The sequence below is a fragment of the Zootermopsis nevadensis genome, unplaced genomic scaffold, assembly GCF_977971745.1.
Source record: "Zootermopsis nevadensis isolate Lab colony 2312 unplaced genomic scaffold, Znev_1.0 Znev_ptg000002l, whole genome shotgun sequence".
NCBI classification, from domain to species: domain Eukaryota; kingdom Metazoa; phylum Arthropoda; class Insecta; order Blattodea; family Termopsidae; genus Zootermopsis; species Zootermopsis nevadensis.
Genome location: NW_028259134.1, coordinates 17217059 through 17243131, shown reverse-complemented (window position 1 = coordinate 17243131; position 26073 = coordinate 17217059). Strand labels below are relative to the sequence as shown.

The following is a 26073-nucleotide window of genomic DNA, read 5'->3' as shown; positions in this document are numbered from 1 at the left end:
CTTAAGAAGACATTATTTCATAGAGACTCATTAACATTTACAAATTAACTTCATAATACACAGTTTTAATCAGTTGGTTAAGGAATTTATGACTTCTATGGAACTCAAAGTTTTTACTGTGATTGGACACTCCTGATAAGTTTAATCCAGTACACATCTTCATATCATGTGTCTCTAAGGTACATTTTAAAATTATTCCTCTATTTACACCCAGTTCTCCCAAGTGCTTTATTTCCCAGTTTAACCAACTCAAACTGTATGCACATTTCTCATTTCCTGCGTGCATGCTACATGTCACACTCATCCATTTTTATTTAGTTATTATAAGAGTATTAATGAAAACTACAATATGTGAAGTTTCTTATTATGCAGTTTTATCCATTCTGCTGTTTCTTAATCTTTTCCTTCAAATATCTTGATAACATTACCATAGTGGTATGTAAAGAAATTGTTGTTTGAATGTTTTGGACATTGGTGATGATGCAGAATATCATTATTGCTTGTTGAATACACTGTTTTTGATTAATATTTTACAACATAAAGTCATAATGACTTTTTATTGTATTCAGCTGAAATATTTTGTGGTTTTGGCACAGCAATAATATCACATACTTCTTGATTCAGATCTCACCCAGAAAAAATAGTTAACCTACTAGCTTTTGTAATGGTTTATTGAGATACTTAATGCATATTCAGACCATTAACTTAAAATATACTGTGAGCACTCCATTCTTTTAGTTCATATGATCTCTTTTGATTTAGGAACTGTTTGCCATATCACTCAGCATGGGAAGTTGGTTGTTCAGTTGCATGAGACTGGCACCGTCAAAAAGCTGTCATTGTCAACCGTAGTGCCATTACAAACTGCACAATTTGTGTTGGACAAGACTCTTAGGTCTGAGCACATGCTTGATACATGGGCCACTCTACTGTCTCTTTTGTCACAACACCATAGCGACAAGCGGCAGCCAGGAGCTGTGCCTGGTATGTGTCTTGCCAGTTAAATGCATTTCATTCAAATTGTTAACACAACAGATACTACTTCATTGTAAAGATTCCTTCAAAAGAGAGACTTTTCTATCAGAAAATGATTAGGAATGCTGTTAATTCTTATATTTTTCTCATGGCTTTTATGCATACTAAATTAAAGATATTTATATATTCTGTATAAATATACTGTGTGAGTGCCATCATATTTGTTTTCATTTTGGCAGGAATGGTGAATATATCATTATTGAGAACTCAGCAAAAACGTCTGGCAGCCATGAATGCATGCATTGTTCTCTTTCGGCATCAGAATTTGCTCAGACATGTCCTTAAACACCACACACTAGGGTCATCACCATCACTTGAGATCCTTAATGAAGGAGAAGAGCTTGACCCTGTATCTGAAACATTGCTTATTCAAAAATTAATTTCTAAAGCTACTCAACCTTCGCCATTGAAGGCTTTATTTGGAAAGAGTGAAATTGAGGTAAGGTGTTGTTTAGTTTGTCCTCTAAAGGGATTATGTAACCATACCACGTCTAAAATATTAAATAATTCTTTTATAACTCTTAAATAAATGGGTTTGGAGGGTGTGGGTTGGCTTTGTTTGGCTTATGGTATGGTCCAGTGGTGAGCTGTTGTGTACATGATAATGAACCTTCAGATTCAATAGAAGGCAGGGAATTTGTTGACCTGCAAAGTGACTGGTAGCTTCTCAACAAGGACTCCATACCATGGAGTTATGTTCTTTTATTATATGTGAAATTGATTTGGGTAATTTAAGATAATTTGACTGAAAAAAATTTGTCCACATAAGAACTGTATCAGTAATTTTACTGGGTGACAAGTGAGGTTTTAGGATATCTCACATTACACAGAGATTTCAGTAGTCTCAAATCCTCGGGTGAAAGTTTGATGTTGGTAGTTTACAGTGGGTTGTACAGTACTTAAATATTAGTCAGCTGCCAGCTTGTATTTCTGTGTCATATTATAGTTCTAGTTAAATGTTTGTTAGTTATCATCTTCACACAACAATTATTTATAAATAAATTTATGCACTTAGCACGGGAGAAAATTGGTTCTATAAGAAATAATGTATTTTGGGTGCTGACCTCTGCTTCCATGATTAAATCAGGACCTGCTTGTGTGTATAAACCTGGCTAATTAGACGTAATCAAACCTAATGGTAAATATGAAATCTATAAATTGTTGACTGCATGATGCTGGATGTAATGTATCATCTTATTACATATGTACTGTAGGCTGCTGCGCTAAATATATCACAGTATTTGGCTACTGAGGTGAAGGCACAGATGAAGAGGGGCAGTGAAGTGGCCACACCAGCCAGTGATTGCTCTTTGCCTTCTCCCATGTCTTCAAGCAACAAAACAGGAAGTAAACATAAGAGGGTGCGACCACCATCACCACCATTGTCTCCATTAGTTGGACAGCTCACAGAGATGGGTTTTGCACGACGAAGTGTGGAGTGTGCCATAAAATTTTTCGGTGAGACCTGGTTTTGTTGCTAGCAGTGATTGTAAAATAATTTGTTATAATTCTTTATATATAATAATTACAAATAAATAATAGAATAGAAAATATGAAAATATATTTTGCAACAGAATACCATACTTCCTCAAATATAATTTTCTCCAAATACCTCCCAAAAAAGTGAGCATGCATTTTATTTGAACATGTTCAATTCTGATAGATATTTACTAGAAACTCTCACCAAAAATGTCATAACTTAATTAAATTAATTTATTTTCTTCTGTGTAGTGACAGCAATGAAAGATATCTAAAAATGTTTGATAAATTGATAATTTTTTTAATATATTTATACATTCAATAAATTGTGTACATGTTTAATGTAATTCTTTTTTTATTTTACCTTTTGAAATGGGGTAGGGGTGTATATTAAATTTGGGCAAATACAGTGCATATTCCGAATATAATTTTTTACCTCCATTTAAAGGCACATAAATTTGCCAGTGATGGAAACTAATTAATTTTCTTTTATAAGTAAATCAGTATATCACCCAGTTTTTGCCTATTTGCTTAATGGGACTCTGAAAAATCTGAGTCATGGATCCAGTCATCGTATCATGTTGACAGATTTACGGTGAGAGTATTTTACCTGCTTATGTGAAAATACTGTATTTTGTTTTCTTTAAGGAATTGCAAGTGAAATTCCACCAAGTCCTGAAACATTGGTTGGATGGTTGTTGGAACGTCCAGATCATGCACTTTGTAATTCAGACACTGTTTCATCGTTTGATGGCCTATCTGATACAGATTCCATATCTGAGGAGGTGGAAGACATGACAGCTTCCCATACAGAAGGGGTAATTATAACTTTTAATATTTATTTTGTGAATCATATGTTTTGGTCAGAGACTTTTGTGCCATGAAATACATTTTACTACCATTCATCTGTCTTTTCTAGAGTGCCATGTATTGCCTTCCCTTTTACACAAATTACAGAACTTTATTTTTCAGGCTCTTTTGTGTGTAATTTATAAACTAATATAGAATTAGTAATTTGAGGTTCTCATGGCAGTGAAGATAGATGTCTTTAGGGCTCAAGATGGGAGGGGTGGAGGAGGTGATTCCTCTGAAATGTTGGTATTTACCTACAAGTCCACATGGCATTACAATCCAGAATGCCAACATCAACATAATACTGCATTTGTCATAGATCTAGGAAGAATCACTCTTTTATTTTATGTGTATACCAGTCCATTTGTGATTTTCATGTTCATTTCTGAATTTAAATAATCAATCATCTGTTGTTGCCATGTCCCTTGGGATACAGAGTGTCCTGAAGTGATACTAGCACTGTACTAAAGGCTTAAATTATTATTTTTGTTCAGATATGATTCATGTAACATGTAGACAGACAGATAGATATGGCAGAGGTAATAGGCATGTTTTTGCATATGCTTTTGTGAATTTGCCTGTAAGCTTTGCAAGTATTTGATTATGTCTTGCAGGCAGTTTCTTCTGCAGGCTATAACCAGCGTTCAGACTTCCTCAGTAATGATGAATATGCCATGTATATCCGTGATAACATTGCAGATGGCATGCTTGTACGTTGTTGTAAGACATATGAGGAAGTTCATGAGGGGGATGTTGGGCGTGTACTCAAAGTTGACAATGAAGGTCTGCATGATCTGAACGTTCAGGTATGTCTTTTACAAATTGTTTAAAATTTAGTGTGTTGTAGTATAACTATAATACACTGAATCATAGTTTCAGCATTTGTAGGTGCTAAAGTAGTGTACAGTAGAATGTTAATACAAGTTACAGTGGACCTCAAATAATTATATAATTAGAAATTAGGAGTAACATGGAATAGTTCTTGCCAATTTGAATTACCTCATACAAATTATGAATTAGAGTCTTTATGTTATAATGTTATTATTTCTCAGCTACATGTTTGTACAAAAGTGTAATGCTCCAACTTCATATCTAATTTATCACAAATAGTCTTGCTGAACCTTGAGATTATAATATTGGTCAGTAGTTATTGTTATACATTGTGGAAGTTTAATAAGTAAGTGATTATTTCAGTGATGTTCAGAATTTTTATTTAATTAGAAACATAAGTATGTGGCAACTTCCTTTTTTCCCATTTCTTTCCACCCTGCACCCTCTACTTTTCCCCTGCTCCTCAATCAATTTCCAAGTCATTTGGGTCAGTTACAGACCTCCATTTATCCCTGTCCAGCCATCATTTATCAGCCAGAAACTCTCCTATTATCTCATGTTCTTTTAACACACCATTTAGCTGATCTATCCATGTGCTTCTAACTTTTCTTCCTGCTATTTATGTCTCCATTACTTTATTGGATAAAATGTGATATGTAATTCCTTCCATATTATTATACTGTTACTGTAGCATGGAAAGGGTAAACCAATAATTTTTCCCCCTCCCCCAGGTTGACTGGCAACATAAGGGGAGTACGTACTGGGTAAGATTCATCCACATTGAACTTCTAGGATTCCCACCTTCCAACCCCAGTTTACACCCCATCAAGGTTGGAGATAGAGTGAAAGTGAAAGCATCAGTGAAGAATCCAAAGTACAAGTGGGGTTCTGTGAATCACACTAGTGTTGGAGTTGTGACAAGTATGTTGTTTCTAAATTTTTTAGAGTAAAATGTGAGTTTTCTAAATGGATTTAATATATTTTGTAAATATCCAAGTAAGGAAGGTAGTTAAAATTTACAAGATAAGGCAATACAGTACTGCTGTAAGATTTCCAGTTGTCCAAAGAATTTGAAAGCAAGTCTAAGAATTCTTAATTCATTGTCACCAGACATTGTCTGTGAGATGTGGTCAGTTTCTCTGTCCAGTTATACCATCTCTCTGAAACATGACTTGCTGCCACTTTACAAAATCTTTCAGAGATCAGTTTTAAAAGTGCTGTTTAAGTTATGAACTGGTAATGTTTTATTTTTAGGTACATTTTCAGATAATGGTGTAAAGTCATCTTAGATTTGTTTATTCATCCTCCCATTTGTGTACCCTACATGAATGCATTCTCTAACATTGGTGATTCATACTAAATTTTATTACTCAAGTTCAGTTTTAGCTCACATTGTAAAGTGTCACTTATGTACCAAAGTATTTCACTAAATATTTACCATTAAAATACTGTTTACTAAGAAATTAAATGTTTTGTGACATGTATATTTGATATTTATTGCTTACAGTATAATTATCTCTTTTTCTTTGAGTATTTGTGTCTGTGATATATTTTCTTTGACTACTTTTCTTTCCCTTCTAATAGATTTTAAAGAATCTGAACAGTTTTCATGAAAGTCACGAATGTCATACTGCTTAAGGCTGTATCAAAATTATGTCCCCAGCAGAGACATAGACATTAGCAACATTAAAGATGCAAAGGCTATTGAGATGGGAGTAGCATTAATATCTTCATTGTAGGTTCCTGAAATTTTTGTGGTGGTAGACATCTGACATTCTTTACATAAGCAGATTTATTTCTAGGTTTTTAAATAAAAAATGACAGTAGGTAGAGTGAAATTATTGCAGCCATATGAGGTTATGTTTCTAAATATCATGTACTGTATAAATTCTGATCACCAAGTTGTGTGTTGCTAATTTGTTAAGTTTAGTGGCCTCTCAGATGGAAGCAGGTAAAGAAATGGAAGCTGTTGTATGAGGCTGTGATATACTGATGTTTCAGATATAAGCAGTAATGGAAAAGATGTGAGTGTGGATTTCCCACAGCAAACCAACTGGACTGGAATCATAGCAGAGATGGAGATAGTTCCTTGTTGTCATCAAGGCATTAGCTGTGATGGTTGCCTCATGTACCCTGTTACTGGGCCACGATTCAAATGCAAAGCCTGTGATGATTTTAATTACTGTGAAAATTGTTTTTATACCAAAAAGCTTCATCGGCATAGTTTTAACAGAATAGCTGAACCAGGTGAGCATTTTATGTTTTTATTTTACTGTTTGTAAATTAGATAAGTTAAAAAAACATGTAATTGCCTTAACCTTTCTGTCCACGCTTGTTTCGAGCACTTGTTATTTATTTTTAAATTTGCAATGGTCAAGTCTCACATAGTAGCCTCAGATGAAAAATATGTTGAGTGGTTAATGACATTATTATTTGGCAGCACAGGGCACTGTTCTGTTGTTTATAAAAGTGGATAAAACAGTTTTATGTAAAATTTTAAACATTTTCTGAATAATGCTCTGTAATGTAATGCTATAAATGTTCAAATGAACAATTGAGGTTTAGACATGAACATGGTCTCTAATTGTAACTGTGAAGTGGTTCTTCATTTTGCTACTCTTTAGATTAAATATTATATGATGTTACTTCCAGGTAGTGCAGCAGTGTTTGCAGGGAAGCCAGGTAGATACTACAGACAGGATATGTCTTTAGCTTTAAACACTGGGTTAATTGAAGACTGGTCCAAGTGTATCAAAACTGTGAGTGTTTCATCACGAGAAACTTGGGCTCATCGGCTTGTTGATGGTTCGGATAACTACTGGCAGAGTTGTGGTTCTCAGGGGAAGGTGATTGTCATAACATCTAACCTGCATTTTGTTGATACTTGTACTTGGAAATTGGTTATTCAGAGAGAAGTAGAATTTTATTTTATTTTTTCATATTTTCAGCACTGGATTCGAATGGAAATTCAACCAGATATGTTGGTGCATTCTCTAAAAATGACAGTGGACCCATCAGATAGCAGCTACACACCCTCCCTTGTTGTTGTCAGTGGAGGGGACTCATTCACTGCCATGAATGAACTAGCCACCATTAACATTCGTAATACAGACACAGTGGTATCACTTTTATCTGATTTGAAAGAGGTAAGATGTCTTTTCTTTGCTTGCTAAAACAAGGTAGTCAAATGTCATTGTTGTTTTCTGGATTGTAATGCCATGTGGACTTGTAAGCAGATACCAGTGTTTTGGAGAAACATACTTTCTTCATCTTCAGGGTTGAAACCCTGAAGATGGACATGACCACACGGTGTCACAACCCAAAAGAACAACATTGACATGTTCTCCACAATGAGAACCTGAAGTCTCACAAGGTAATTTAATGTTCCTGACATGTAAGATGAAAAGCATTTCCCAACTTTTTCTACATATCAGTGGGATACATAGAATTTTTTTGCTCCTTGAGATTTTCATTTATATTCTTTCTTTAGGCATAGGGAGAAGCCTCTCTTCAATAAATGTGATAACAAACATAAAATTGTAGTAAAGAAGAGAAATGAAATAAAACAGGATAGAAGGAAGCCCAGGATGTTAATTTTAAGAGTTTTTCTCTTCAGAGGTTTTATTGTGTGTTTGTTGATTAGTTTTCCAGTGTTGAATTTCAAATTAATCCTGTTTTCTTTGTTTCACAGTATTATTCTTGTATTGAGATTGCAATCAAACAATGCAAAAATGGTGGCATAGATTGTAAAATTCATGCTTTAAATGTAATTGGCAAAAAGCGAACAACGGAGGGCCAATTACCAACTGCATTATCTTTCCTGGCATCAGATAACGATGATATTCAGGTACACTGACCCAGTCATAATTTACCATATTCATTTCTGTTTGTATGTGTGAAGTTTTAGTGCAAGGTTATGCAAAATCAGGTTCAGCATTTATTTTCAATTTTATGAGTGTCTTTTGTGGGAATTTGCCACTTACTTGAGATATTTTTGTAATTTTTACAATTAACTTACTGTAATTACCTGTTCAGCAATTTTGTTCCATGAAGGAAAAAGGATAAAATAATTAAATTGAAAATTAAAGATCATCATCATTGATGTAAATATATAACTTTGTGCTTGTTGATGTATAGTGAAGTTTCACGTACCTACAGTACTTTCTGTTCTTGGAGTAACTCAAAAGTATATTAAACAGTTAACAGGAATTAATCTTCAGAGCTATGTGATTATGTTCAGAAAATGCTAGACTCGCAATGAAAATTTCAGTATTGGTTTTTGTTGAGAACTGTAATTTTTTGTAGGACACAAGTATATTTGCAACTCAGCAGAAAGGACATGTAATGGATTCTAGACCAGAGTTGCACACTAAAGTATTAGTGTGGGGACTTAATGATAAGGACCAGCTGGGAGGATTGAAAGGTTCCAAGGTGAAGCTGCCTGTATCTTCTGAAGCCTTATCTGCTCTCAAACCCATTCATATCGCAGGAGGATCCAAATCCCTTTTTGTTGTTTCTCTTGAAGGAAAAGTAAGTATTGATTAAAAATCTGTGTTTTTGTGTAACAGAGTCCGGTGGCGGAAGTTTGTCGATGCCCTATGCTCTATTTAGGAGTTACAGGAACCAATTGATTGATTGATTGATTGTATGTGTATGTCTGTCTTGTCTTTTTTATATAGCTACATTATACCATTGCTAATTTTTGTGAGCAGACAGCATATATTGAAGTGAAAATTGCACCACACCATAAAGACACATTAGGAAGTGGAGGTATAGCTCCACTCTTTCATGACCTTGACACTAGATGGAGGTGAGAAAACAGCTTCACACTCTGTCTGCTTTATACCCAGGGAAAGAATACTTGGTACCCACTGGATAGGAATTTGATTGGGCCCTAGAGCCGGTCTGGGTGTGGTATCTAAAAGAGAAGTCTCTAACCTGTACTGGGAATTGAACCCAGTTGTCCAGCCCAAAGCTTAGACATTAAATGAAGGAGAAGTTTGTAGTTTGTATCAAGATAATTCCTTCCTCTCTTTAGCTGTTTGCATGTGGAGAGGGTACCAATGGTCGTTTGGGTCTCGGACATTGTAATAATGTCTCAGTGCCACGTCAGCTCACAGCATTAAGTCAATATGTGGTCAAGAAGGTGGCAGTTCACTCAGGAGGTAAACATGCAATGGCTCTCACCTTGGATGGCAAGGTAGGTAATGTTTATTTTGTCACATGTGAAGCCTAAAATTTATTTGTGTATTTCTTATTAATGTAATGTATAAATTAAAAACCATAGTGGGAAATGTATTGGGAAAATTATTTTAACTGATATAATACTTTAAAATAGGCCATAGTCAGTTCTTTTCACATCCTTTGAACTCAAAATTGAATCAATTTAGAGAATATCTGGTTTGAATTATGAATGGGAACCAGCTATACTGATATTTTTATGGTTGTATTTGTGTCTCCAAACAAATGTCAGTGCCTGAAATAGATCACTTTCTTCCAAATTTATCTTTTAATATCATTTGATACTATATAACCTCATTAGTTGGCACAAAGAGTAACTTTTTGTATAATTTGAGAAACCTGATGGAAAAATGCATACACCTAGCATTGGAAGTTTTAAATGTGATACTGTTAATCTGTTTTATGGATTCCAATTTGGTATTTACTTGTGCTCACTTAGTAGGTATTTCACCTTTATTATCCGTATGTCATGTTTTATGGATGATTCAGCTGGCCATGCTTCACACTAGCAAACAGCTGAACTGTTACCTTAGTCTGGCCAGCAGTCTTATAGTTCGGGGATTTAAATCTTGTCTTCCCATATGTTAATGGTTAAATAGTTTTAGACATTATGGAAAATATTAAAGTGACATAATACATAGCATGGCTGATATATATATTTTTGTTCTACTGTAATGACATGTTGTGAACAATATTATTTATCTTTAAATTGTTGTAGGTTAAAATTACAATACTATATTAGTTTTTTAAGTGTGTGTGTTTGTATATCTGTAAATATTTACATTTGTAATTTAGAAAGTTTAGTTAAGATTTTTATTGTGTGTGTTAAAGTGGATGGAGCTGTGGTCAATGGGAACTGTCTGTGAACTTTACAAAGTGACATTAAATATTTATGTGAAAACTGAGCACATTTCACCACTTACTATGGTGAGAAGGGCTGATGCAGCTCCGATGTGTAAGAGATAAAAAAGAAATAAGAGCAAAAGGAGAGAAGAAGATAAAATAAATAAAAATTGTGAATGATAAAGATATCAAAGAAATGATCACTGTTGAATTTTGGTGGGCTTCCTGCACTGATATAATAATATATTCCTTTCTTATTTCAGGTTTTCTCTTGGGGTGAAGGGGAGGATGGTAAATTGGGACACAACAATCGACTGAGCCTTGACAAGCCACGTTTGATTGAGAGTTTAAAGTCAAAACGTATCCGAGACATTGCTTGTGGAAGTTCGCACAGTGCTGCCATCACATCTAATGGGGAGCTTTATACTTGGGGACTTGGAGAGTATGGGAGGCTGGGGCATGGAGACAATGTAACACAGCTAAAACCAAAGCTGGTGAGTACTTTAATAGCCAAGAAACTATGAGAGAGAAAGCATACTAATATTCTGATTTGTGTAAGACAATGTGAGAAGATGCAGAACATCATATATAGGCATGAGAATATGTCAAAATCAGTGAATCCTCATCTCTTGAAATGAAATTAATAACATATTTCATTTCTTCTTAAATGAAATTGGTAAAATATCAATATGCAATGACTGTATCTTAGATTAATTATTAACTCTTGAGTACTGAAGGTTAATGGTGGTTCATAATGTTAACCAGAAACTCAAGAATACAGTAGCCTGAAAATTGTTGAAGACTTTAAAAAACATCACTGATGCCAAAGTACATATTGTAATAAACTTAAAATTGAGATGATGCTTGTTGTGGGTGTCAGGCAATGCATTCCTATCCTTAGAGTGAAACAACTACTGTTATGTTGTCTTGTCTTTGTTTTCTGCAGGTGAAGTCCTTGCTGGGTCACCGCATTGTTCATGTTGCTTGCGGGAGCCGGGATGCACAGACGCTTGCCCTCTCAGATGAGGGACTGGTATTTTCGTGGGGTGACGGAGACTTTGGGAAATTGGGCCGAGGTGGCAGTGAGGGATGCAATACTCCACACAATATCGAGAGACTCAATGGCATGGGAGTTTGTCAGATTGAGTGTGGAGCCCAATTTTCCCTTGCCCTTACTAAATATGGCCAGGTAAGTAGATATGTGTATTGTTTTGATGGAAAAAGATCCCAATCCTTTCCCATATTGAGACCAATTTTATATATTGTTATGAACAACTAACTGGAATCATTTCACTTTTATATAGTAGAGATTTCATAAAGTATTTTCTTACTCTGGATTGATATTACTTTTAATCATAAATCATTTTATGTGTTTGTAATAGAAAATATTTGTTAAGATATGAGGTGAGATAATGTATTTCTGGCTGCAAGGTGACAGTGAACAGCAGATGTTTATCAAGTTCTGTTTCAAATTAGATAAAACTGCTATGGAAGTCAGTGACATGACAGAACTTGCTTTTGTAGATGAAATAATGAGCAGAACTGAGACATGCAAATAGTTTTTTTTTAAAAAAAATAAGTTCAAAGGGAATGACATCTGTGAAAAGAGTATTGTGCATGGATTAGGAATTACATATCCTATATGTCTGAAAGTTTTAAAATATCTTGTAATTTATTTCTTCAGTATGTTCACATAATTCTTACTAATGTTCACCAGTCTGTCCATCTGTTTTGGAAATTATGTGGAAAGAAACATAATTTTTGTTTAATTTATGAACTTTTTGCTGGTTCCTGTTTAATATATATTGAAGATTTGAACAGTATGTTTAATGAGTTTTTATTGTAGTGTAATTTTTGTTTCATAATAGCTACATGACATATTTACTGAATAAAATATTAATGTTACAGGTTTGGACTTGGGGCAAAGGAGACTATTTTCGTTTGGGGCATGGCACAGATCAGCATGTAAGGAAACCAACGCTAGTTGAAGGGTTGAGAGGCAAGAAGATTGTTCATGTAGCAGTAGGTGCTCTCCACTGCCTTGCTGTCTCAGACACAGGCCAAGTATGTTCCATCAGTATACATATAGTGTATGATTCTGGGTAAATGAATGTAGCACTTTATGATAAACATTTTACTTATCTCATGATATAGGTGTATGCATGGGGTGACAATGACCATGGACAGCAGGGCAATGGTACAACCATTGTGAATCGTAAACCAGCTCCTGTGCATGGTTTAGAAGATGTGCATGTAAACCGTGTGGCTTGTGGGTCCTCTCACTCCATTGCGTGGACTACATTTAACATGCAGCTACCCAACATGCATGAGCCAGTACTCTTTGTTTCTTCAAATGACCCGCTTGGAGCATCTACACTAGGTAATAACATTTATGTCTTCTTTGGAACATTCATACTTCAGTTTGGAAGAAACCATTTTTTCCAACCTGTTCTTTTCAGATATTAAAGTAACTGCACATTTTTATGTTGGGGGGGTTAAATGGAGACCTATGCCAATGGTTTTCAGACTATTGCAGACCTAAAACCAGATACACATATATTTGTCGACTTGTGGGCCACATGAGCATAATTTAATGAAACATGAAGATTGCTGTCTTCTGGGTTATTGCGCCATGTAGTCTGGTAGATTTCACCAACGTTTCAGAGGTCATACTGCCTCCGTCATCAGGGTCCTGATGATAGAGGCAGTATGACCTATGAAACGTTGATGGAAATCTACCAGACTACACAGTGCAATAACCCAGAAGACAGCAATCTTCAGACTCACCGCTGTGAAAACCTCAAATCCCACTTCCTGAAATATCATGACAAACAGTCATTAATTTTCTTTAACAAAATCAGTCATCAGATATTTTACATATCCATTACTTGAGTAATCTTTTAGTTTCTGGTTTAATTTATCCTGTTACTGTTTGCATGTTTCCAGGGATAGATCATCACTGGAACACAGCAGAATTGATCAGATAAAATGCATAGTTAACCAGCTGCAACCAGTCAGGATTTGTTAGCAAGCTGGTTGAGACATTCTCGGCACCTGAAAAGAAGCTTTTAAGCATTTTACAGTTCTTCTGGCCTTTGTGTCCAAACTGGCTCTGGGGCCTACTCAGCATCATGTCTAAAGTTTGTTAATGTAGGTCTTTTGGGTTGTAACATCATGTGGGCATGTAGGTAGATACCAGTGTTTTGGAGAAACATACTTTCTCCATCTTCAGCCCTGGTGATGGACACAGTATTAACATCATTAACATTTTCATTACTGTCAAAATCTTAAATCTCACAAGCTATAAATATGTGCAACATGTTTTTTGAGAACATCAAAGCCACATAGGTTTCATCAGCAGAACATGTACTTCATGTTGCATTCCTCGGTATTCCATTTAAAATTTACATTATTATATTTATAACTTAAATCGTTATATTGGTTTCAGGTATTTTTGAAAGTGGAGCTGAAGATAAAAGTCAAGTTCAACAGACTAATAACACTGCCAACAACTCTCCTCATGTCTCCCTGTCTCAAATTATCTTGTCGTTGGATTCAAACATTTCCAAGCAGCATGCACTGCAACATGTGTTGAATGCCCTTCAAGTTTTACATGCTAGAGACGCAGTTGTAGCAGCACTTTCTAGCCATTCCAACATTGCAGGTTTTACTTCAGGTGGTAAGTCTTCAGTATTATGACCAGGGATTTAGAAATACACTCACCAAATTTTGCAGTTGTTGACTCTCTTATTATATATTCAGGAGGTCCCAGCTGATGTCATGGCTCAGTGTCTAATTATCCTGACAGGTATTTTATGATTTTCCATAGTTCTGCTATGAGATAACTCCTTTTGTTAGGCCAAAATTGCTGTCTTTCACATTTTGTGACATCTATTAGCAAGTTATAACTTCTCTTTGTAGAATTAACATAAACATTACATCAGCATATTCTGTTCACCATACCCACCTCCTGGTGATAAAATGGAATTGCAAATGTGAATGTCTTTGTCCTGTGCTGCTTCTCAGTCACTTCACTATTGTGACAAGTAACTTTACTCTGTGTTACTCTTCTGTTAGGACCTACAGTTAAGGTTCGAACTCCTGATAGTCCACCGGAAGGGCTGGCTAGTCACAGTTCATCTAACCCTCTTTATGAAGATGGTTTGGAAATTGCTCAGGGTGGAGGAGAGGCACCAGCATCTGTGGCAGAAGCCGTGGGGCTAGTGAGTATAACTTGAATCAGTGGCATCCACAGGGTTCACCCATTAACATTTGAGGTAGCACAGTCACAGGACCAACCAGTTTGTAAATTTTCGTGGTATTTAAAATACTTCATAAATAATGGATTTACTGATGTAATTTTCCATCTTTTTCCCACAGTTGAAGTTCAGAAATAAAATGAATAAATAAATATATATGCAATTGTTTAGCTTCTTGCAAAAACTTCCAGTGAGAGTTGGGGTATTACACAGAATTTTATTTTATTATTTGCATATTAAATATGGGTGGACATTATATGAGCATGTTCAATAAATATAAAAGTATATACAATGATATTAATCTATTTGGAAAGTAATTTTTATCTGCATTGTTAATGTAGAGTTCCCACAGTACACCAGAAAGTGAACAGAGCCCAATGGCAGCATTCCCGTCTATGTCAAGTTCTGTCAGTCTCTCCTCCAGAGCCTCAAAGTTATCAGCCAGTGCAATGAGTGTCATTGCTGCCACCATGACATCCAATGCTCAGGTAAGTACACTTGGTTCTGATGCTGAAGTTTATGGATGTGCCTATATTTATGTGCAGGATGCATGTCATTTATTAATGTGCTTGTGTCATGAAACAAGGTTACTGTTAGTGGCTTCATGTCTTTATTTTCTTCACAGGTTGTTGGTCAAACCGAAGAGGCTGATCCCTTGCATCCAAATCTGGATGATTTCACCAGTCTTTTGGGTCAAGATGATGCACGTATGTTAGTAGACCTCCTTAAATTGGCTGTGGCTGGCAGAGCTATAGATACAGCTAAAGAAACTATAGTCAGTGTTTTAGTTGGTAAGTGCACATAATGTATTATGCCATTGCTCATGATGCTCTCACTTTTGTTATACTTTGTGTAAATTTTCAAAACTTAAACTAAGGCACTACATTATTATCCAAAATTAATGTGCCTTTAAATATAATGCACTCTTCAGTTTTGAAAGGTTGAGTTGAAGGAACATTTATCTTTACTTGAAAAAAATGTTTTAGAAATATTAATTATTTTGTGTGTTGTAGGAAAAAATTAACTTATTTCAATAACAGTATGTTTGAGGAAACATGTCTGGTAAAATACCTAACAGAATTGAATATATACAAGTATCATCTGCACTCAGTCTTTCAGGAGGTATCTGGAGGGAAAATATGCGTTATATGTGGGTAAATAATATATATAAATATATAAGATCTGTCTACTTTCACACTTCTCTAGCTATAATAACAGTACCTTATTGGATTTCAGTTGAAATTATATTTTGTTGCATAATCATACATTGTCTCTCCTGAAACAAGCTTGCCATTCAACTTTACATTTTAGCAATGGGAAGTTCTTGCACTGACATCCGGGACATGTTATTGGAACTGTGTGTGACAGAACTGGAAGATGTAGCTCTGAACACACACTCAATACACTTGGCCCCTCAGCCCGTAATACAGGAGAGCAGTCACCCCTACACTGATGATGCAACTCTGTCTGGCCATGTAAAGATCTCAGGTGAGAGGCTGAATGTAATTAAGCACATGATTTTTTAATTACAATTCAGTTCAGAATAGTTTATCTCTATGTCTCTTTTCTAAAAATCTAAAGATAAATTTTCCTAAATCTGTAATTTTGCATGAATGTCTGTCATATTGTCAAATTTGTGTTACATTCAGACTTTTTGTTAATTTGTAGTGTTATTGTTTACTAGGCGTAAAAGGTCTGCGGGTTGAATTTGATCGACAGTGTTCAACTGAAAGACGTCATGACCCTCTAACAATTATGGATGGTACTGGGCGAACTGTGTCTATTCGATCAGGTCGAGAATGGAGTGATTGGTCCACAGAGATTCGTATTACAGGTAAAATGCTTTACGTATGGAGTGTACACAAATAATGGTAAAATATCAATAATCTTAAACCAATTTACATGAAATTTTAAAACTGAATTGTTGATATTCTGGTCTTTAAATTACCAGCTATAAGCCTACAAGGTAGAAATATAAGTCACTGTTACCATTTCAGTTTCATATACTGTTCATTTTATAGACGAGAGAAGTATACAGTATCTTAATTGAATTCTGTGTACTCATGGCATCTTTTTAAATGAAACTAGTAAGGTTTGTGTACGTAAACATTTCCCTCATGTAAGACTTGATGATGGAGACAGATGTCTCTGAAACGTTGGACTATGATTCCATTTTGACATGGCTTGTCGCCCAAGAAGATTTTATTTTATTTCTCTCATGTGTTTTCTATTCAAAATGGTCTGAAAAAAAGGAGATGCTTTATCAATATTGTTTTTCAGCATTCCTTCATAATATGCCATTTAGAAGGCCAAAGAAAATCATTGTGAAATGGAATTGAATGGGACACATCAGCTTGTGGTGTATGCAGATGATGTTAATTTATTGGGCAAGAATATAAATACCATACAGAAAAACACAAGGCTGTATTATTGCTACTAAGGAGGTTAGCCTAGAAGTATCACAGAAAAGTGCATAAATGTTCATATCCCATAACTAGAATGGAAGACAAAATTGTAATATAAAGATAGTTAAATTCTTTGAAAATGTGGCAAAGTTCAACTGGAAATGACACTAAAAGATCAAAATTACATTCACAAGGAAATTATAAGCAGATTAAATTTGGGGAATGATTACTACAATTCAGTTAAGAATTTGTTAGTGTTCCTGTCTGCTATATAAAACTTCAGAGATTAAAATGTACAAATCTATAATTTAACTTTTACTTTTTATCAGTATAAAACTCTGTCTGTCATATTAAGGGAAGAATGTAAATTAAGGGTGCCGAGGAGAATGATTGGGTCCAAAAGGGAGGAAGTGATAGCAGGCTGGAGAAAATTACACAGTAAGGAGCTTCATAGTTTATACTCTTTACTAAATATTGTTAGGATGATCAAATTAAGGAAGATTAAATGGGCAGGGCATATAGCATGCATCAAATAGATGAGAAAATTAATGCAGTACTCAGTAAGCAGCACTGAAATCTCAATATAACAAACATTTTTGGACTGACAAATTATATTTGTAATAATGAAATTACATTATAAAGTATCAGTTCACAGATATTCTCCTGCACAGTTCTTTTATCCTATCCTGCTTTTTGTGAACAGTTTCAGCCACTGATCCGCAATTACTTTCTTACTTCCAGGTGATGAGTTGCGCTGGAGGTTTACTAGTGACAGCTCTGTAAATGGTTGGGGCTGGAGGTTTACAGTGTACCCCATTGTGACATATGCTGGGCCCCATGAACTAGGGTCAGATCGAGCCATTCTCTCACAGCCTTCTGTAGAACTTGTGATGTGTCTTCTTGATGCCCGATTGGTGCTGAGTTCAGACAGAAACCTCATAACACGCCTGGCAACAGCATTGGCCTCTTGTGCTCAACTCAGTTCTCTTGGTGAGTGTGAAAGAACATTTCCATGTTTTTTGTTTTTTATTTATTTATTTAACTGAATGTTCACTTAAAATACTGTCATTCCTCCATATTTGTAAATTTTGCTTATTCACAGTTCCACTCCGTGACTCATTATGCTGTGTGTACATTTTATCTTTGTTTCTTCTGTTTTTGATTCTCCCTTCCTTGCATCTCTCCTTTCCTTTTTTCTGTCTTTCCATGCTCAATTAACTTTATTTCTTGTTACTTTTCAAACAACAGTCACACTCTGTAAAGGCTGTCTGTGTCTGTGCATCTGCCTGTCTGAAATTATCGCAGAAATCTGAGACATAGGAAGGGACAAAATGGAAGCTTTTTCTTTTCATTGTGGGCCTTTATAACTGTTATAATTTGATTGCATATATTCTGTTGCAAGATTGGCCAGACTCTCAGTTATGAATATGTAGGCCTTTAGGCTGTTCTTCATAATTAAGTCATTTAACATTGAATTTTAGCGGCATCACAGCGGATGTGGGCTCTGCAGAAGTTGCGTAAGTTGATGGTGTCCAGGCTCGGCAAACTACTAAACATTCCAGCCTTGCTGAAAATGGAACAAGGTCTAAATACTGATTCAGCTCTGCCAACCTTAGTGAAGGGCTTGCCTCAGGCATTGTTACGACAGTATGAGTATGAGGATCCTGCTGTTCGCAGTGGCAAGCACCTGATGCATAGTTCATTCTTTAAGGTAAGCATCACTTTGATAATTATCATGGTGTAAAATAACAGCTATGAAAATTAGCTCTTGTGTTGAAACAGAGAATTAACTGATATTCCAGAGGTTCATTGTGCTTCCATTTGCTAGTTGAATTTCTGATTTGGTGTCTTCTAATATTATTATGGAACCCTCTAAGATCTTTGTACCAATGTAAAGAGAAGGCATGCCAGTATACTCATGAAGGGTATCTCAGTGTGACCCATCACCATGTTGCTTGCATTATCCTTGGATCATCTCCAATACAGCCCAGACCTGTCACTGTGTGATTTCCATATGTTCATCCCACTCAAGAAGGCACTAAAGGACTACAGATTCTTGTTGGATAAAGACATCAAGGTTGAGGTGGTGTAATGGTTCCAGCAGCTGCCAAGAGATTTCTTTGTGGAAGGGATCTATTGGCTGGAGTTTTAATGGAATGACTGCCTCAATGCCCATGTGGAGTATTTTTAACAGCCTCTACTCCTTTGCTTAAAACAATTCTCAGATAGGTTTTAATAAGCCATATAGTTAAGAAATTAATCACTTATCACAACAGACCAGGGACCTCTTTTGACTCCAACATTATCATGTGTAAGCAGTCAACCAGCTCTTCCAAACCTGACAGTTTGGATTCCTCATCTGGGATTGATTAACAACTTTTCCTCCCATCTTCATTCCTGACTCACCACTTTTATTCATTCTCATATGAAATGCTATGAGCCGGGATAGCTCAGTCAGTATAGTGACTAGCTACGGGCTGGAGGACCGGGGTTTGATCCCCGACGGGGGCAGAGGATTTTTCCTCTAGCCTCTGCGTCCAGACCGGCTCTGGGGCCCACCCAGCCTCCTCTACAATGGGTACCGGTGTCCTTTCCCGGGGGTAAAGCCGGCCGGGGCGTGATGCTGACCACTCACCCCCATCTAGTGCCAAGGTCAAGGAAGAGAGGAGCTATACCTCCACTCACCCCAAATGCCTACATGGCGTATAGTGGGACAAACTTTACTTTACTTTTACATATGAAATGCTACATAACCTCTGTAGTTAAGCTATAATGTATGTAATGAGAGACAGTGTTTTGTTACATTTAATAAATAAATACCATAATAAATAATGGATACCATAAATTTGTGTCATATTTAACATCAGATGTTGTGGGTGTCTTCTAGGTACTTGTTGCCTTGGCATGTGACTTGGGTCTTGACTCTCTGCCTTGCTGTTCAGAGAACCACAAGTGGTCATGGTTCAGACGCTACTGTATGGCTGCTCGAGTTGCAGCATCACTTGTCAACCGCACTGCTTTGCCCCATGGTTTTTGCATAGAGGTGTGTTAATGTTAAAAGTACAGATATCAAGATTTTTTTTAGAATTGATAATAAACATAAATATGGGCCTGTCAGTTAGATTATGTGGCATCTGCTTGGACAAAGAAGGTTTAAACACTGTATGTGTCATGAAAAGTATTAAGCTGAGTGGGTCCAAATTAATTTTGAGTGTCCGAAGTTTAAGATACTTTATTCTTATATGAAAATTACAATAGAATGTTAGTTGCTGAATCTTGTAAAGCACCCAAAGAACCTATCATCTTATTTGGCACTGAACTTACAAAGATGCTAAGACAGATTCGGCCAAGTCTGCCATGACTCTGTCTGGCTGATACTGAAAGGTAGGTTTTCTGTTGTGTATTATTCATATATATTACATACAGAACAGTACAGACATGCAAATATTTTATCTTCATAACTTTCTGTTCTTATTCTGGGCATAGATGTCTGTCTATTCAGACAGCTTTGCTCAGTTCCTTTTAGGGAAATTCCAGCTTAGTGCCATAAATTAGGCTGTGACATCTTCCTTCCATATCCTTTTTAATTATTTGATAATCATCCTGTTGGTTGATACTTTGTATTCTGAACAACTGAGAGTGTTGTTATGTGTATGAAAAGTGAATAAATATATTTATAGGTGCGGAAGAAAATAACTGAGATGATTCCAGAGTGTGATACCACAGTGTGGGACCATGAAAACAATGAAATGTTCAAACAAGCACATGATGAACAGCTGCTGCTCTGGTTACACAGGTCAGTATATATTTCTGGACCCATTAGTTTTGTAACACATTTCACCCCAGTAAACTAGCATCACCTTATATATTGAAGTATCTTGTAGTGTTCTCTTTAATTCAGATGATACATAAAGTGCAGTGGTTGAATTTTTACTTGTTGCAAGTTCAACCTTTATTATAACTGTCGTCTGGGATGTTACTTACTGTCTCTGAAACATCTGTCAGTTTCTACAAAATTGCATGGCACAACACCCCAGAAGGCAGTCATTTACACACTTGCTTCCATGAGAATCTGAAGTCTCATAACATTCATGTGGTTCACTTTATTATTACTGCAGACGTCCGGAGGATTGGACACTCTCCTGGAGTGGCAGTGGTACCATCTATGGTTGGGGACACAATCACAGGGGACAGTTGGGAGGTGTTGAAGGGGCCAAAGTGAAACTCCCTACTCCCTGTGAAGCTCTGTCAGCTCTGAGACCTGTGCAGCTGCTTGGAGGGGAGCAGACACTGATGGCAGTCACTGCTGATGGCAAAGTATATGCTACAGGTAAAGGTCTGCTTAAACTTTATTGAACATATGTCACTGCTTATGTACAGTCCAGTTGGCCATGCCTGGCTGTGCATTTCAGTAGCAAACTGCTTAGTTGTTAAATCCCATAATAGAAGTCTGGCTGCCACCCACTTTGTTTGGGTATGAAGTGTAACTTCAAGAAGGGAGAAGTATACTGTTGAATATGGCTGACTTCTGGGTTGTTGCATCATGTAGTCTGATAGAAGTTTACTGATGTTTTAGATGTGATTGCTGTCTCTGGAATATCAGTAAACTTGTACCAGACTACATGGCACAACAACTCAGAACACAGCCATGTTTGTACTCGCCATCATGAGAAGATGCAATCATACTAAGTGTACTGTTGTGCAATGCAGGACAGGTGCATTTAACTTAACATTCTGATTTTCCTACATCTATTATGTGTACAGATATTATGTCATGAATGCTGTACAGTGCCTTCTATGAACAGCCTCATTACTGTTTTTATCAGCCATCTGATAGCACATTATATATTTCTAGGTTATGGTGCTGGGGGAAGACTTGGTATTGGAGGGACTGACTCTGTCATGGTGCCTACCCTATTGGAATCCATCCAACATGTCTTCATTAAAAAGGTTATTTTTACAGCAAACCCATAATACAGTGAAACCCCATTTAATGTTAAATGATTTCACTCATTTAGTATTTGTTATTGTTTAGGTGGCCCTAGTTCCCATTATCTCATTGTTACTGAATGTAGTGACTGAATGGTTAGTGCTTCTGCTTCATATTTGGCAGCACCAGGTTCAGTTCTTGACCTGGAAACTGGCTATCCTGACAGAGATTGTTTTGGTTTTCCTCCTTCCAGGAAAATGCCAGTTAGTACCTTAAATTATGCCACAACCACTTTTGTATCCCTTCAAATTCGTTATTTATTATTGATACTATTATTTGACACTGTATAGTCTGAGCTCCTGGCACTGTCATTAAATAAGCCTTAAATAAATCTCATTGTCAGACTTTGTGTGACCATATCCTGTCTCACAAATGCTTCTTCCTGCCTCAGCATATTAACTAATTTTAATCTGTACTTCTCTTTGCAGGTGGCTGTTAATTCAGGAGGGAAGCACTGTTTGGCTTTGTCAGCAGAAGGAGAAGTGTATTCTTGGGGAGAGGGTGATGATGGGAAACTGGGACATGGCAACAGAAGGTTTATTTTAATTTAAAAATACAGTGAAACCTCTATCCATCGTTCCCGGAACTATCGTTTTCCCGGATGCATCGTCCGTTTTGTTCGGTCCCGAATACATCCCATATAAAATAATGTTACATTTTCCCGCTTCTATCGTTCCTCGAACTATCGTTTTATCGCATCGATCGTTCAAAAATCTTAGTCCTGGCCCACAATTTTCCCGCAATGATCGTTTCTGAGAATTTAAAATGCTGGGTTTAGAGATAAATTAATACCGAAAGACGCATAATGTTTTTGGAATACACAGTAGCGATAACCTGTTATGTCGCCCACCCAGCACATTCTTTTGGAATGAGGGTCAGCGGTGCAGGGGTGATAGTTGGAGTGAATGGCGGTGCTCATTGTCAGAAATTTTACGATTTTAATTAGGGTGCACTCATATTTTGTTCCAGCGATGCCAGATGGCATGTGCAGTGTGAATTTCTTCACAAATGCTTTTATTATAAGTACAAAGGAAAGGCTGGCGGCACTTTTCATTCTTCTGGTTCATCTCGTGTCTTCTACAGCTACGTTTCGTTGAGTTCGGCAGTAATAGTATTTCCATTCTTCCTGTTATTGTTTGCGAAGAGGGTGGGAGTGGTGAGGAAGAGGAAGACGATGAATGCGAGCCCGAAGCTTTGCAGAGTTTTGCCGAAGCACACGCTGCATTGGCAAAAGTGAAGTCGTTCTTTTATGCGCATAATATTAGTGAACGTGACGAGGAAAACATTTTGAATGTGGAAAGTGCTCTGTTTGGTCTAAAACGTAAAGTTTCGACAAACCAGTTGTCCATTAAAGACTTTTTTGGTAAAAAGAAGTAACTTTGAAAGAGAAACATTGTTTTTTTTTAAATTTTTAATGCTTTCCCGCATCTATCGTTTTCCCGCATTCATCGTTTTTATTTCCCACCCCCGCCGAAAACGATGCATCGAGGTTTCACTGTATTTGTGTTACTGTGGAATTTACCCATTGCCCCACTCACTACTTTTGGTATTAAAGTCTGCTGATTATTTTTCCTTTTTCACATCTTCTGCACATCTGAGTACAATTAAAATGTTTTTCTTTTGGTCGAAATAAAAAGAATTTATCATGTTCATCGTCATGTCTGTGACTTCAGGGATCAGACAGTTCCATCCCTTGATGTGAATTCAAGATGTAGATTTTCCACTTTCCATGTAAGATGTTATCACGAGACTAATAAGAGCATCCATAGGTGTCTCTCATTTCTGAGCCCTTCAAAATTGATGATTTCTGTTCAGTCTCTTTTATATAGTATAGAAAAGATATGTAATTAATTCCAGTTCCTGTGAGCGCCCGCGGGTGATCGAGGCTTTACGAGGCAAGGAGATCATAGACATTGCATGTGGAGGAGCCCACTCAGCAGCCATCACCTGCAATCGTGAGGTCTATACTTGGGGAAAGGGTCGATATGGGAGACTTGGGCATGGGGACAGTGAGGACCAGCTCAAACCAAAAGTGGTTGGTAAAAATGATGTTAGAAGATGGCTGTCTTCTCGGTTGTAGTGTTGTGTAAGTGGCTTACCCATTGCCCTGATGATGAATGCAGTAAGGATCTCTGAAATGCTAATAAACTTCTACCAGACTACATGGCACTGCAACCCTGAATACAGCCATCTTCATACTCAGAATCTCAAATCCTAAAAAGTTTTTAACTTTGCATAATGCGTATGGGCAATAATTAACTCATATCGTGACACATAAGACTGCTATTAGTGACTGTGTCTTAGTTTTTCTATATGAGGCCCACAGACTTATACCATAGTGTTACTGCAGCTACTTTTGTGTGTGTCTGTGTGTAATTTGTATAAAATTAATCAGAAGCAAAATACCAGAATCTGTATACTGTTATATTTGGTGTAAGGGTAGAAAAAGAATGCTAAACTTGGTCTGTATTTAACATGTTGCTGATTAGTATGAATTGTATAAGTAATGCTTTGTTTTCTTTGTTCAGGTTGAAGCACTGCTTGGTTACCGAGTGATGGACATTGCATGTGGCAGTGGAGATGCTCAGACTCTGTGCATTACTGATGATGACAATGTATGGTCATGGGGAGATGGTGATTATGGTAAATTGGGACGTGGAGGCTCTGATGGTTGTAAGGTTAATATTTATTTTATATAGTGAAAAAAGGTCAGGAGGTACAATGCTTAAAACTAGGACTGTTATATTTAATTGGTCTTTTAAATCAATCGATTCTTAGTCACCTGTTAACTAACTACCTTACCTGTAGACAATTAATTGGTTATTATGCACAATTTTATACAATTACATATCTAACACCAAAATACAGAATTTGGCTTGATTCAACATTACATAAATTGGCTGTGCTCATGTAGCTTATATACATATATAACAAACTAAAGAGGTATACATTAACACAGTTGCAATTTTCCTTTTAGATTCCTATGAAAATTGAGTCACTGGCTGGTCTTGGGGTGATAAAAGTGGAGTGTGGATCGCAGTTTTCTGTGGCACTTACTCGCTCTGGCAGTGTCTACACATGGTGAGTGTTTAGCTTGTCCTTACTAAGAGTGTGTTTTGTCTGGTTTCTGTCATCAAAATCCTTGGCACTATATGAGGGTGGGTGGTCAGCATCACGCCCTGGCCGCACTTTACCCCCAAGAAAGGACCCCGGTACCCATTGGATAAGAGGCTGGGTGGGCCTCAAAGCTGGTCTGGATGCAGAAGCTAGAGGAAAAATCCTCTGCCCCCGTCAGGGATCAAACCCCAGTCATCCAGCCCATAGCCAGTCACTATACTGACTGAGCTATTCCGGCTTATTTTCCAATACTGTACATATATACTTCAGATATACTTAATTTCTGTATAATACAGCTTTCTTTTCCCACTGAAATTTCGTGTAAAAAATTAATTTTTCAGTATTATGTATTTCATTAATTATTCCACCTGTTTCTACAAAGTGGAGCTATTACATCCATAACAGTGGAAGAGGTGATTATGTAAAAAGTTTCTTTCCTTCGTTATGTCAGACTTACAGACAGGAGCATATTGTAATGTCATTCATTGTATCATGAAGATTTGTGCTGTTCATAATAAATGTTTCTAATCAATATATGTTATATACACACACACACTTTAGGCAAACACTGTTGTTATATCAGAGCTATCATATTAAATACACGTTATAGCTAAGATCAACAGCTTTTAATTGTCATATATTAGCCATTTTGTATATGTGGAGAAGTATTGTTAACTTTTGCTTGATGAACTTTTACTTGCAGGGGGAAGGGTGATTATCACCGGTTAGGTCATGGCACAGATGATCACGTTAGAAGACCACGCAAAGTAGCTGCTCTCCAAGGAAAGAAAATAATATGCATAGCTACTGGTAAATAGGATTATAATATGATAAATTTAAGATCCCCACTGTAGTTCTTGTTTTCCATTTTCAGATCTTGTTGTCCTTTGTCTGCTGTACTGAATCATCTACACATACATAGATATGATATTTCCAGTTTGATTGAGAAAGTTTTAAACTGAAGAAATGCATACTAGAATATTTTATCTTCTGATCTAAAACTTAGAACACATAAAACTAT

At 36.5% G+C, this 26073-nt stretch overlaps 1 protein-coding gene across 6 annotated transcripts in view; it reads left to right on the top strand.

Annotated features, from left to right (window-relative positions):
- HERC2 (E3 ubiquitin-protein ligase HERC2) overlaps positions 1–26073 on the top strand; it is a 68079-nt gene that overhangs the window by 34023 nt on the left and 7983 nt on the right. For all 6 annotated transcript variants that reach the window (XR_015535890.1, XR_015535891.1, XR_015535892.1 and 3 more), the window contains exons 41-73: positions 763–984; positions 1215–1474; positions 2250–2493; positions 3163–3332; positions 3981–4172; positions 4929–5118; positions 6199–6444; positions 6850–7043; positions 7146–7343; positions 7889–8044; positions 8503–8727; positions 9236–9397; positions 10545–10775; positions 11228–11470; positions 12190–12345; positions 12436–12661; positions 13730–13960; positions 14359–14504; positions 14882–15028; positions 15166–15331; positions 15852–16028; positions 16225–16374; positions 17687–17935; positions 18427–18656; positions 19833–19988; positions 20626–20741; positions 21064–21275; positions 21801–21895; positions 22364–22470; positions 23793–23970; positions 24464–24613; positions 24913–25016; positions 25756–25862. Coding sequence is in view for 1 of the 6 variants with exons in the window: in XM_087351668.1 (XP_087207794.1) it covers positions 763–984; positions 1215–1474; positions 2250–2493; positions 3163–3332; positions 3981–4172; positions 4929–5118; positions 6199–6444; positions 6850–7043; positions 7146–7343; positions 7889–8044; positions 8503–8727; positions 9236–9397; positions 10545–10775; positions 11228–11470; positions 12190–12345; positions 12436–12661; positions 13730–13960; positions 14359–14504; positions 14882–15028; positions 15166–15331; positions 15852–16028; positions 16225–16374; positions 17687–17935; positions 18427–18656; positions 19833–19988; positions 20626–20741; positions 21064–21275; positions 21801–21895; positions 22364–22470; positions 23793–23970; positions 24464–24613; positions 24913–25016; positions 25756–25862 (6036 nt within the window). In the remaining 5 variants the exon portion in view is untranslated. The remainder of the gene's footprint in view (positions 1–762; positions 985–1214; positions 1475–2249; positions 2494–3162; positions 3333–3980; positions 4173–4928; positions 5119–6198; positions 6445–6849; positions 7044–7145; positions 7344–7888; positions 8045–8502; positions 8728–9235; positions 9398–10544; positions 10776–11227; positions 11471–12189; positions 12346–12435; positions 12662–13729; positions 13961–14358; positions 14505–14881; positions 15029–15165; positions 15332–15851; positions 16029–16224; positions 16375–17686; positions 17936–18426; positions 18657–19832; positions 19989–20625; positions 20742–21063; positions 21276–21800; positions 21896–22363; positions 22471–23792; positions 23971–24463; positions 24614–24912; positions 25017–25755; positions 25863–26073) is intronic.